General features: G+C 42.4%; 1 protein-coding gene across 13 annotated transcripts in view; it reads right to left on the bottom strand.

The window, feature by feature from the left end:
• Positions 1–12184, bottom strand: part of MARK1 (microtubule affinity regulating kinase 1) — a 58596-nt gene extending 46412 nt beyond the window's left edge. For 9 of the 13 annotated variants that reach the window (XM_065058519.1, XM_065058523.1, XM_065058520.1 and 6 more), the window contains exon 1: positions 11133–11543. In XM_065058519.1, the coding sequence (XP_064914591.1) occupies positions 11133–11528 (396 nt within the window). In that variant the 5' untranslated portion in view covers positions 11529–11543. Of the gene's footprint in view, positions 1–11132; positions 11544–11749 lie in introns of those variants that run through there. The other 4 variants (XM_065058528.1, XM_065058531.1, XM_065058529.1 and 1 more) reach the window with 4 other exon arrangements.
• Positions 12185–13645: the final 1461 nt, after the last annotated feature.

Here is a 13645-nt window from a genome sequence, read left to right as displayed (position 1 = left end):
AGCAATGTGTCTTACAGTCTGGAAATCCCCAGTTGAGGTGGCTCACCTAATCAGATGCCGTCTCATATTAAAACAGGAATTAATTTCATTCGGTCTTAAGGAAGAGAAAGTCAGTAAAGCAGACAAGTCATGGGAACCCAAGGACAATGTCAGCAGGTGACAGGGATTATCAGTTTACCAACCAGCAACTGGGACTCCATCCTCAGAACCTTAAAGGAGAGTTATCCTTATACAGATTTCAAATGGATATCACTGAATCATTACGCCTATTTGGATGGGTCAGACAGCAACATCATATTCTCTCTTCTACCATCAGCCTGCCAAGGGTCCCTCTCCCACCCACAGTTCTAAGATGTTCCTTGCCTTTTAGGAGATAAGGAAAGGCACGGCGCTGTAGGAGACATGATCACATATCCCCTTCTGCAATGCTGTGATCCCTACATCATCTTAGGCTCACCAGGAATTTCATTTATAATTTTTTTTCCTTAATTTACCAAACTAACTAGAACCCTTCCAATTCCAGGGGATGAGAGCTGTTGCGTTAAATATCTTTCCTGTTTCACCACACACCTAACAAATAATATATTCATTTTCTACCATCTTCCTACCCCCCAATAGCTGACCTGAAATTAGGCACAGCTTTCTATCTTTCCTCAAAAATTACCTGGAGGCAAATTTAACTCCAATATATGATAACTATACTACCTGCCAATATACTTGACAGTCTCCCAGTTTGCTTTTTCTTGTCTTTTTTTTTTTTTTTTTAATTAAGAAAATGGCTCATACACCATTAATATTTCACTTTATCATAATAAATTTAGTCTAATAGTCAAGTGCTATGTTTAATCCAGCTTCTTTAGTTTAGTAATTACTATGTGAAGGGAATGAAAACATACAGATGGATACAGGCATCCAGTTTGTCTCTTCTATGCTACCCCAGAAGGCTCGACACCACACACTTTGAAAATAATCCTATCTAAACAAAATATTACACATTACTAGGAAATTGATTTAATGAGTAACAGTGAAAAAGCTTGTACACAATACAAAAATACAAAGCTTTAAAAAAGGTCAAACAAAAATAAAATACTGATTATTATTGCTGTTGTTATATCTTGTTATATTTAGAAAACATTGAATTCGATTTTTATATGAGTGCTATACTTCTGCCATCACTGGATAAGCAGGAATAGCTCTATTAAAACAAACCTTTAAATGCAGTTTTTATTTTATCAGTCTACTTTCCTTTGCGAAGGCTGAGGGATTAAATTTCCCTTAGCCTGTTTACAAACACTACTGTAGACACACTTTCTCTAATAATTATGTCTTTCAATGACTAATTCCAGCACCTATATTAGATCAACCCTCATTGCTCATAACTTTCTTTAGATAAGATTTCTCTGGACTATGCAGTAGATGGAGCAAGAGTTTCATTGTGAAGTGCTTTCACTTCACAAACTCTCTTTGTCCATGGGCCATCTTAGGTCTACAACTGGAAGAAAGAACTCTCAAAAGCAGCCAGCCTTGTTCATTTAATGTCATATTAAGAAAAGCAAATTTGAAAACCTATCATTCATATATATACCTGGTAAATACTACTCAAAGAAAGTATTATTAATATTTTTATATACATCTCATTGTATTGAATGTTTACAATTGTTATTCCTTGTGGAGCCTGATCTTAAGGAGAAAAATACTACTTTAGTCCTTCGCCAAGTAATGACATTTTGCCTTTTTTTTTTTTTTTTAAACCACTGGTGGACAATCCAAAATTGCAGTGGGAGTAAAATCTGATTACATTTGGAAAAAACTACTAAATAAAAACCCAAATTCTTCAAAGAATTCTATTACCTTCAATCGATAATACTATCTGGAAGAGAGATATGAGTAAATACATTACATATGTAATCCATTTGTGGAAAACAACCATATCCTCTGTAAGAGCTCAATGTAGCATTTAACAGGCTAAGGTAATTTCCACAGCAAGAATCAGACTCTTCCTAATGTGCAAGATTCTCTGAATTTTTTAAGCTATGCCTCTGCTTATTTTAAGTAATGACAGAAACATCTGAGAATTAGGAAGATACTTATATACAACTGAAGCCAAGCATGCACTCTCAAAAGGAATTTCAGATATTTACTGTTTATGAACAAGTAATTTACACTGCTGCTACATGTACTGCAGTACGCCCTACACTTTGCTTTCCCTAATTCTGCAATTCTCGCACATTAAATTCGTGTGTCTACCAAGTTTATGAAAAAAATATCTCTCTCTACAAAGAACATTATAAAATTGTATGGCCTTTCTAAGTAATCATTATAAAGCTTTGGTTACTCTCTGCTGTTATCTGAGAAAAGAAAGCACAGTTAACTTTACTAGGGGGGAGGGAAGGAAATGCAGAGAGAGGAAAACAGTGTCTGACAAGTATTTAAAGTTCTAACAATCCTTCTTGCTAATAATTTCAAGAATAGTCCCCAAACCAGAAACAATTCCCCTCAATCCTCCCACAGCAAAACATTTCTTCACTCCCTTTAGCTTAACAATTCAGATTATTCCCATAATAAAATGCTCCTTGGGATTCATACAAAAGGATATTTATTTCTTGAAGGATAAACAGAAGCTACAACTACATAGCTTCAGTAAAGCTTTGTATTGGTTTTGCTTATGTCATTAAATGAGCAAAACTGGAAAAGGTCCCAGAAAGAGTGAGAAGCATAAGGAAGTCAGCAACAAGCACGTAAGCTCAAGCACAAAAGCATGTTAGTAAGCAAAATGTGAGGGAAAACAAGGTGGGGGAGAAAGAATGGGATAAGATAGGAAATTACAGGTATTAAATGGTGAGCAAGTTCATGAACATGGGTAAACGGACTCACAGAAAGATGGATTTGGGAAGCACGCAACAATAAAGCTGCTGTGATGGCAGGTTACAGACTACTGCCAAGTTTTAAAACGAAATTGGTCAAATATTTGAGGGACTAAATAACAAAAATGGTCTATGTGATAACCTTTAACATTAAGATGACAAATAAATGGCCTTTTCCCCTCTGAAAAAGGCCACTGCTTGGAGACAAGCAAAATATGTTTTTATTTTTCTTTTTCTTTCTTTCTAAGCATTAGGTTAAGAAGGAAAAGAACCAACAGTGAGGAAAGTAGGAAGCGGGGAGGAAAGCTTCCAAGAGAGCTGAAAATAGCATTCTATCGCAGTGACTAAGGCTGTGCCTCCGCTTACAAGAAGGTGCGTGTTTTACTGCATCACGAGTAAGGCGGGGGCCCTCCTACAGAAGCACGGCGGAGCAGAAGTACTACAGGTTTTACCACGAGGTTAGCCTTGGGCGGGAGCCTTTACAGCAAGCCCTGCTGGAGCCTCATCTATCCAAATCTAATCTATTTTCTCCAACCACATCTGTTTAATGAAAGATAACACTTCTCTCTAACAAGCTTGCCTAATTTTGTCTCTGCTTGAGATTTTTAAAGTTATCATGCACTACTATTACTTTATAATACAAAAACAATTAGACACTGTCACCAGTAATATCGCTCGCTCTTGCAAAAGACTGCCATGGGCTATCAGGTAACTCTATGTTCAGCTGTGTGAACATCCATGTGCTACACAAGTGCTTTCAGACGTGAAATAAAGTCCTGTCTAATTATTCAAGCTATTCATATCACAACTATGTATGTTTAAAATACAGTTCTGCAACATTACTGGACAAACCTCCTCATGTAGAATCCATTAAAATATATCATAACTTTGGATATCATTATCTGCTCTCATTAACATGATTATTTTCCTACTTTTGTGGATTCTACGTGCCAGATGTTTAAACACAAAACAGGATTATTACTCCACTTACTGCCAACACAACACAATGGTCATGGTGAACAAGGCGGACATTGATCTGAAGTCATTAACGTGTTTCATTGTCTCCTCAGTACAACTCAACTATGTTTATCAATCCTTACCCAGGAAACCATTAGACTTACTGGGCATCCAAAATGACTGAGCAGTTTAAAGAATGTTATACTGCTTATTTTTTTCTGCAAGTACTTCTTTAGATTGGGTAAACAGCTTGGAAATTAAAACCATGAAACTACCTAAAGCTTCCTGTAACCAAAAGTCCTCTCTCTGATATATTGCCTGTTTTTTGAAGAATGCAAGTGTGAAGAAAAATAACCTTTTTTTTCAAAACACATTGTATTACTGTATTATGAATGTATATGTCTTACATTTTTATAAAAAGTTGCAAACTTGAGATAGTTGACACAGAAATGGTCAGGAGTCTTTGGTACAGAGCACTCAAGTCTTTACAGAAATCACCTTGACAGTAAGCCATGCTAATGCTAACAAAACAAGCGGAGCACAGGCAACTTCTCATTGTATCACCCCCAACCTACACCTAAGGTGTCCTACAAGCATAGGAACAGAAAGATGAAAGAAAGAAAATTTATTTTTCCTTGATCCATATACAACAAACAACAGAATACAAGAACTTGAAAACACACAGACAATGCATTCATTCCAGCAGAACAGAGAGCCTGCTTTCCACGATGATTTAAGTGATGTAAAGTGACTGTCGATCAGCTGTCCTGATAAGACCGAGAATTTTAGAATAACATCATGATCTTCTGTTCTACAGAGATATACAGAAAACATGCACTCTTGGCTTTTACATAAATACAGTCTATTGATCAATCATTACAGCCTAGGCTGTGCCCTGGCTTCAAGAGCACGTCCAGTTTATTGTTTTAGAGGTTAATTGCAGCCCAGACGAATTCAACTGTGCACACGCCTTATTATGACTGTGAACATGCACCTTTCAGCATAAGTTGCATTTTCTTTGAAAGCCTACATAAGGAAATCCCTAACAAAATGCTCATCTGAAAACAAACAAAAAACACAAAAACACACCTTCTTTTGCAACTGCTATCTCAGTGCACAAAGCAGCAGGATTATCATAAGCACAGAGTGCTTTCCACTGCTTGTGCCGTAAACTATTTTGACATGATAGCTATAGCATGTTTGGTCACTACTTAGAAAAAATAAGGTGAAACAAGCACAAGGAGACCTGCCTTCATAAAAACAAACAAACAAACAAACAACATCTTAGTCTCTTGCAATTTTTAACCTTAGATTCACTAGGATGCACACCAAAACTGCCTAAGCTGCATCATCACATACAGCTACAAAGTCTGAAATTGACCTTGAGATCTCAGCAATCTTTTAGCTTTAGTATTTTACTAAGTTATTCGCAGAAAAACAAAAGAGAAATTTTCTTCCTTAGCACTGAGCAAGAACACAAAAACATGTTAACAATTTATCAGGCTTGGTAGCTGATGTGGAGAAAGAGCTTATTATTAAAACCGAGATGCAGTTGCATTACATTCATTACACTGAATGATATGAATGTTTTGGTGAAACCTGCTTTCATAGTTTTCTCAGAAATATTCAACTGTGGAGAACACTTCTTAATTTACCACTACCTAGAGAGAAGTAAACATTTGAAAACGAAGACCCAGAAAAAATTATGAAGTCATAAAAAAAAAAGTCTTGGTGATTCTGAAATTCCAGGAAGATTAAAAAAAAAGGGGGTGGGAGACAAGTAAGCAAGCATCGTGTTTCCAACAACAAATAAAATTAATAGATCATGTCATGACCACAAGACAAATAAGCTCAGTTTGAAACATGTCACTGTCTCCAGCAACTTACAAGTAGTGTATTTAACCTGGAGGACAGCATAGAGCAAAAATGTATATTTAAAAAAAAATAAACACAAAAAAAGGTTGAAGCTACTAAAAGATAATATCTAAACAGAAGTGATAAAATGCTTTCTCTCTCATATCACAACATGTGAAAGGTTTGCTCAAACTCTCAAGTTGTTAGTAGGCCAATTAGTAAGAAATCCACCTTTGGGCTTTATTTGCAGCATAGATTTCTAGCTCCACAAGTATCTCTCCTTTTTACAAGATAGTTTCTCAATGAATCTGCACTAGTGGAAAACAGTGTTTAAAGTTCTCTCTCAAACATTAAGAATAGGTCTATATTAAATTCTGAAAACAAGAAAAAATTCTGCAAGTGCAAATACGAAGCCCTGATTGAGAACATAGTTTTAACGAAACGGCTGTATACGCACATAAAAGAAAAAACGGACTGCTACTTTATCTATGTTTAAAATATTGATATCAATTAGAAAAAGCTCCTTCTGCTAAGCAACAGCAATTGTGATGGTTAAAACCACAACTCTAGTGGAAAGATTAATTTCTAAATACAACTGGATGCTGCAAGGAAAAACAAATCCTGCTTTTACTGATGAACAAAACATTTTAAGGGCAGAGTTAGAAAAATTAAAAAGTTGTATTGATATAAACAGTACATCCATGTGATCAGAAAAATATGACGGTAGAGACCCCACCGATAACAAGGCTCCATGGAACATAATCTTCTTGTTCTAGTTCAGCGTTTAACTCCACTGACCACGTAAGTAGTTTTCAGAATGCCAACTACAAACAATCCAACTTCACGTTTACCTCTGAACCTCAAGTGAAGTGAAACAAGCAGTACAATCAAACTGCATTAGCTCTTTCTGAACTTCAACACTATACGCCTATATGGCTATATTTACATTGCCTAGAAAGAACAACGAAGTGTGAAGCTACATTTTCACTCATTTGTTCCAAAATATTTCTCTTTACCAAGGGAAAATGAGACTGAAGATCTGTATCACCTGTGCCATGACTGAGTTACACAGAAGGTTAACTTCAAAATGGACAACCTGCTTCCTAACAAAATGAACCCTGCTCTTTCCGTGCATAATGTTCTAGCTAAACATGTGTTTTTCCCCACAACCTAGGAGCTTGCCCAAGACCTGTACAAAAACAAACCAAAAAATAGTCTGCACAGAGAAAACACAAACCTTCAAAATAAGATTAGGAGAACATGCCCTGTTCTTACCATTCAAACAAACATATGACCTACTGGTGTATTTATGATAAAGAAAAATAATCTTACAAGGGAAAAAAAAAAAAACACAGGCATTCTCCACTTTGCTAAAGCCCATCTCCTGTGGATAAGAAAGATACAGCTGTACTCTTGAACCCATAAGGGTTGGAAATTAGGCCATTCTTCTCCTTAAGGCACTGAAAGAAAGAATTCTTGTCAGATACTTTCTCCCACGCCCCCTCTGTCCAAATCAAAACCATGTGTTCTTATTGTGCAAAAGCAACTCCAGAAGAAAAAAAAAAAAACACAGAAATAAATTAAACATGGTATAATTACTATAACCCTAACCTGGCCACTCCATTCCATCCTCTTACCTCTTACCCTATTCAATTTTTTTTCCTCTTTAAAAAGCAGCTGTCTCCTTGTCTCCACTACCAAAAAGTCATTCTTAACCACACCCACTTTAGCTGCCATCTGAGACATCACCCTCCGCTCACCAGCCTGCAAATGGGCGTGTGTATCAAAACTATAATGATTTGTATGATAATGAAGCAAATCACATGATCATAGGTCACTGTATTGTCCTTAAAACTCCCTCTGCCATGACATCTCTTAATCATTCTCATATGGCAGTGGCTAGGCAAGATAAACCACAGTTCCCACATTCCTCCTTGACTCCAGCCAGTGTTATCCAGCACTTCTGCCTTGCTTCGTCCTTCTTCTGCCATAAACATGCAAGATCTCTGGAGCAGAACTGACCAACTTTTCCATGTCTGAAAAGTGCAAAACGAAATAGTACCTTAAAAATTAGCTATGTGGGTGACACCACAAGACAGACAAACAGTAATACCTTTATAAATAATAGTAACACCTCCCAAAGATTAAACTCCACTTACTACAGAAGAAAAAGTATTCTTATGCCAGACTAAGCAGTCCTTATGTCAGAAAATGTAAATTATAGCATTCTCATTTTCATTAATTTTACTAAAGCAAGTAGTATACAGCCAACTGCGAGTCTTTTCTTATACACAGCTCCCCAAAAACATTTTAGATAATATGCTGATATATTTCTTTTATTTTGCCTTAAATCAGGAAAACCATTCCCCAATTCAATGACATGACACAATACAACATGAAGGAAAAACACGAAAGCCCCACTTTCCTCAATCAATACCAACCCAATGAAAGCAAAAGAGCAACCAGTTCAAAACGTTTGATTCCCATCTCTCTCCGCGTCAGAGATAGAAAGCTCAGATCATCCAAACTAATCCCAACTGCAAGTGTCTGAATGCACTGAAACATTACCTACCACAACCTATGTAAAATGTTAAGTATTTACAGCTTCCTCTTGATACATGTACAAAATCAAAACACAGGAAAATTATTATTTTGAACACTTTTGCCTCTCACTTGAAAAAAAGGAAATCTGGTAATAAGCAAAAAAATAATCTTCACTGCACTGTGTCCTCCCAATAATTTCCTCAAGTTTCCCAATAAACTTTTCAATATGAAGAAGGGCAATCATACTCTATTTTTTTTTCCCTTAAACACAGCTTTTGTGAAAGAAAAATAATAATTCTAACGAAAAATATTTATGGACATATGCCAGGAAAGTTAAACATAGCACTGGGAGACCTAAATAACAGCAAAAAGTAAAAGAAAAGGGGCTGAATTTCTGTAACATGAGCATATCTGTTACACACATACTGACTGTTTAACTACAACCGTTTCCCTCCACCTGTTGCTTGTTCGTTGTCAGCGGCCCCTGTACCTTTCACTCCAGCTTTCTGATAAGACCTTATCAAGTAATCTGCCGCATGATCTTCTGCCTTCTAGATTATTTTCAAACAGCACTGTGGGATAAAAGGCGCAAAGAACGATAGATATATGCACATTTTTCACCCGTCCTACCAGGAGCTCCCGTAACTCCTCAAGGAATGCATATTCTTATGATAGGTGCTATATCAAATTACTATATTTTTTTTTTTTTTTTTTATGACAAGACATGCTTAATTACTCACTGAGAAGAGCATATGTTGAAATTGTATTTATTTTCTACTTTAAAGAGCATGGAAAGCAGCTGCCAAGAGACAGAGGGTGGTGGTGGTAGGATAGCTCCCCATGATTTCATGCAACGACCTCACGCCATGTGCAATGCACAGCTGGATGTGTATGTAGGTTTGTACTCAGAACCATCAATCAGCTTTCCCTGGGACACAGAGCTACAGTCTGTCCCCTGAGAGTCACACAATGGAGCAACATGGCTGAGACAGCCACGTGTATGAGACAGAAGAAAAGAGTGCTCTCCTAAAGATCACCATTAGCTGCAGAACTTGGGAGAGCTTCGCTAATATATGTACTTGGGAACTGGAAGTACCAGGACAAAATCACTCATATGCACACTGCTCTTTAACTCCTCATTCTTTCCAACAGCTTCTCCCTTCTATCACCTCAGTTACCCAGAGCTCACTAGCTACACTTTGTGCATTGAGACACAACGGCGCAAACACTTCTCTGGCCCATTAGTATTTATTAGCAGGAGGAAGCACATTAAAAGTAAATTAAGAGTCTCACCTCACCCTGGCAGAGTCCATTTTAAACCAAGGAATGCTGCTGTTTGGAAAATCAGTAAGAGATCTCCTCCATCCCACATCTGACACGCAGGAGCAAAAAGTCCTACATAGGGGAGACCACAGGTGCCAGAGAGGGCCTCCCAAGGCTCCCCAGAGGGCAGAAGCAACCACCTCCTTCAGATACCTGCTCCAAAACCCAGTAGATGCTATAATCATGACAGCACTAGAATTACTTTGTGCAGAGATGGGAACTTACTACCACACAGCTCTTTACTGGCGGATTATATTCATTAGTATTAGGTTACAGACTTATGCTAAGATTTTCAGAAGCAAATCTGCAATTTTCAATATTTTGATATCCTTTACAAACCTGTTTTTTTTTTACATACCAAATGCACCCTCTGAAATAATAATAATAATAATAATTATTATTATTATTATTCCTCACTTATCTCTAGGTGTCAAAATAGAGCATTAAAAAGTAGCGTAATATTTTCTAAATGAACTACTAAGACTTTCATTGAAGTCTTCATTCTATAGAAGTTGATGATGTGTAAGAATATTTCCATTAGCCTTGTACAAATGTAATTTGCAAGTCTTATGTGCTATATTACTAGATATGCGCATAAATATTTCTTATCCCTTCCTGTCATCTATCTCTCCTCTACATTCCGATATATATTTAAAATGGAGATTCATGAGTAACGTGTATCACTCAAACCTGGAGTTTGTCATTTAATTAAATCTAAAATTTCATTTTTACCTCAAGGACTTGCTTTTCTTCTGACACTGATACAGGTCTCATCAGTCCACAAAAAGTAAGAACACATAAAGTGTACCTATTTGCTTTAAGCTTTAACTAGTAACCAGGCTGATAAGAAGACACTAAGCCAGGATTTTAACTATATTATCTCATTTCTGCTACCTTTGCCTTCCAAACCCTCTTCTCATATTCACTTTTCATTTAATATAATTCGGTAACCTACTCAGTAGACACTGCTGCTTTGGCTTGCACAGTAACAAACATGAGCTCCTACTGCTGGCCAGAACTTTTATAGATTAATGCAATACAAACAAGCATCTTCTTCAACCCATTTCAACCCACCAGGCCATCTTCCTTCGTTTCTTACTGGTCACTTTCCATTCAAGTAGAAGTTGGATGTGATTGCACACGCTGAGTTTCCTACAACTCCTTTTTTCTCTCCTGCACCTTCTGCCACCTTCCCAAAGGCAACGAACGATATCTAGCACACATTCCAAACATACCTCTCTAAATATTGGTCCCCACACTTAAGATGAAAATTTCACACCTCCCATGCTATTTAAATAATCACCACCGATGGACAGGACCAGACATGGTCCAGAACTTTACGATTTCTCAGGTACCACATCTATAATAACCAAGACTGCAGGAAGACCACCACAACAGAGCACAACGCTGCTTCTACTCCATCAAGTCCAGGCGGAGCAGAGGAAAAGCACAAAGATGTTTAAACAGAATACAAAGGAAGATACAAACAACCAGCTCGGGAACTATCAAGGACATGACCACAGCTTTTCTCAGACGCAACACAAAGCAAAACAGAGGAAGGAATACAGTAACAGCAACGCCGGGGACTACCGTCGAGGTGCAAACCAAACAAAGAGCAACTAGGACTGAATCCCAGAGAGGCGAGACAGGGCCTAGTGCCAGGCGGTCAGAAAGCCCAGGAGTGGGTGCCCCGACCCAGGGACTGGGGTGCCTGGCGTGGGAGCCGGGCGAAGGCAGGGCAGCTCGGCCTGCGGCCCCGGAGGCCTCTCCGCGGCGGGGGACGGAAGCCAACCGCCTGTGTGCGCCTACAGCCAAGTACATATAAGGGCAGCCCGGCCCGGCCCGGCCCAACAACGCGTAGAAGGGGATTGCCCGGCCGCCGTGCGGAGCGGCAGCCACCTCCGACCCTGCGGGAGGCCCGGGACCGCGGGCGGGCTGGGACGACGTGGAGCCCAACGCGCCGGACCCGCCCCAGCAGCGCCGCATGGAGGAGCCTGAGGCGCGGGCAGGCGGCGGTGCCGGCCCGGCGCTGGGAAGCGCCCGGCCCGCCGGGCGAGGGGACGGCCGCGGCCCGCCCACCCCTCGGGCACCTGGCCTGGGCGGCAGCGCAGGCCGGGCAGCTGCCAGGTGCCGGGGAGAGGCGGCTACGGAGAGGACAGCGGGCCGGGGAAGGGGCGCGGCGGAGGGAGGCCCGGCGCGGTACTCACGTTCTCCGTGTCCCGCTCATTGACGGTGGGCAGCGGCGTCCGAGTGGACATCTTGTGGGCCGCAGCGGCGCCGCGCCCGGCGCGCCGAAGGGAAGGCCGCCCGCTCTCCTAGGCCGCGGCGGAGGCCGCCGGCTGCCCCCGCCGGCAGCCGGGCGCTCACGGCGGGACGCGGGCCTCCTGCCGCGCTGCCGGCCCCGCTAGGCGCCCGGCGCCATAGCCTCGCCCGCCCGGCCGACCCTCCGCGCTCCCGCCCGCCTCGCCGCCGCCGGGCTTCGCGCAGCTCGGCCGCCGGCTCCTCCTCCTCCTCCCTCCTGCCCGCTCAGGTGAGCGGCCGGCAGCGCAGGGGGGGCCGCGGCGCCTCCTCGCAGCATCCGGCGGCGGCACCGACTCCTCCTCCTGCCGCCGCTGCCCCGCGCTCCCTTCTCCGTCTCACTCCTCCCCTCCTCCCGCCTGCCCCCGCCCCGCCGGCCGGGCTCACCGCCCCGCGCCGCAGGAAGCGCCGCGCCGTGCGGACGGGCGCGGCAAGCGCGGGCTGGGCGGGCGAGCGAGCGGCCTCCGCCGGCGCCACCGTCCCTCCTGCCGCGGCACCCGTCCGGGGTGGGGGCCGGTCAGGAGGGCGCGTTGGGTGCGGGCCTGGCTGAAGCGGGTCGGGGCAGGTGTGCTGCTTGGTGCGGGAAGCCGAGGGGAGGGGGCGTCCCGGTGAGCCCGCGTCAGGGCCCGGCGGCAGAGCCGGCCGCGTCCTTCCGGCTGCCGGGGCGGCGGGGGGCTGCACTCCCCTGGGGCCCGTCCCGCATCCCTCAGGCTGGAGGTTGGGGGCTCCCGGGGTGGCTGACAATCCGAGTCCCGCTGGCCACCGCCCGGCCTCCTGCCTGAGGGACGCGGGACGGGCCCCACGGGAGTGCAGGGGCTCGCTGCGGCTTGGCGAGCAGGTCTCGGGGACTCTCCCGTTACCAGGAGCCGGCCTCGGAGAGGGCAGTGGAGCAGCTCTTTTCACCTCCCGCACAGGTCGCAGATTTTCTGGAGGCTCCTAAAACCCTGTGTCAGCATCTGTGTAAATCAAGTCACTTATTTGTCCACCTGAGCCAGCCAGCCTCCTTTACCCACTTGAAGCTGAAATCGGATCAACAAGACTCCGTACGACACGTCCCTCTGCTCGTGTCCGACCAGCACACGGTCCTCGAACACTGAACTGATGACCTCATGTACTTAAATTAGAACCATACATGCATTTTTGTATTTGAAAAGTTACTAGTTTTTACATGACAGCAGCTTTTGCTATAAAACCAACTAAACCCCTCACCAAATTCTAAAAGTAATCTGTAAAAATAATAAAAAAAAACCCTCCCCTGCACCAAAACCAACATAAAAACAATGTGCCTGAATTTCCATTGCAATATTTTGACATTTTTTTTACAGCTGAGGCTGTAAACATCTTCATAAGTGCTGTTAACACAGTCCATGTTCTGAAAGGCCTTCCGTATGAAAAGTACTTTGGAAGGCACTTGGTGGGTCATATGTCTGTGTCCGGGAGGCCCTTACGTGCTTGTGAAAGGTCATGGATTGTCATTTATTACCTATATTTATAGGTTTTATATATATGTGCCTATATTTCTATGTAAACACACTAAATAGAGTATTTTTAGTTCTGGCTGTGCTAGTTCTGGAGTGATTCAAGAGGTGCCCCCAGCTCCTCAGCGCTGGTTAGCCAACAGTGGAGTTCTCCATGGGTCCGGGAGAACAGCTCTTCCTGTGTAGCTGATGTAGGCACAGGCAGAGAACATCCCCACATTGTACAAGCAGTGCAACTGGGCTCGCTCTTTGCACGTTCAGCATCACGTTGCTCTGAGCAGGCGTGATTTGTCTGTCTGGTATGATGGAGGTTCCCAGCTAGTCCAT

This window comes from Columba livia, chromosome 3 (assembly GCF_036013475.1).
Source record: "Columba livia isolate bColLiv1 breed racing homer chromosome 3, bColLiv1.pat.W.v2, whole genome shotgun sequence".
NCBI classification, from domain to species: domain Eukaryota; kingdom Metazoa; phylum Chordata; class Aves; order Columbiformes; family Columbidae; genus Columba; species Columba livia.
The sequence above is the reverse complement of the archived record's forward strand: the minus strand, read 5'-3'. Positions and strand labels throughout refer to the sequence as shown.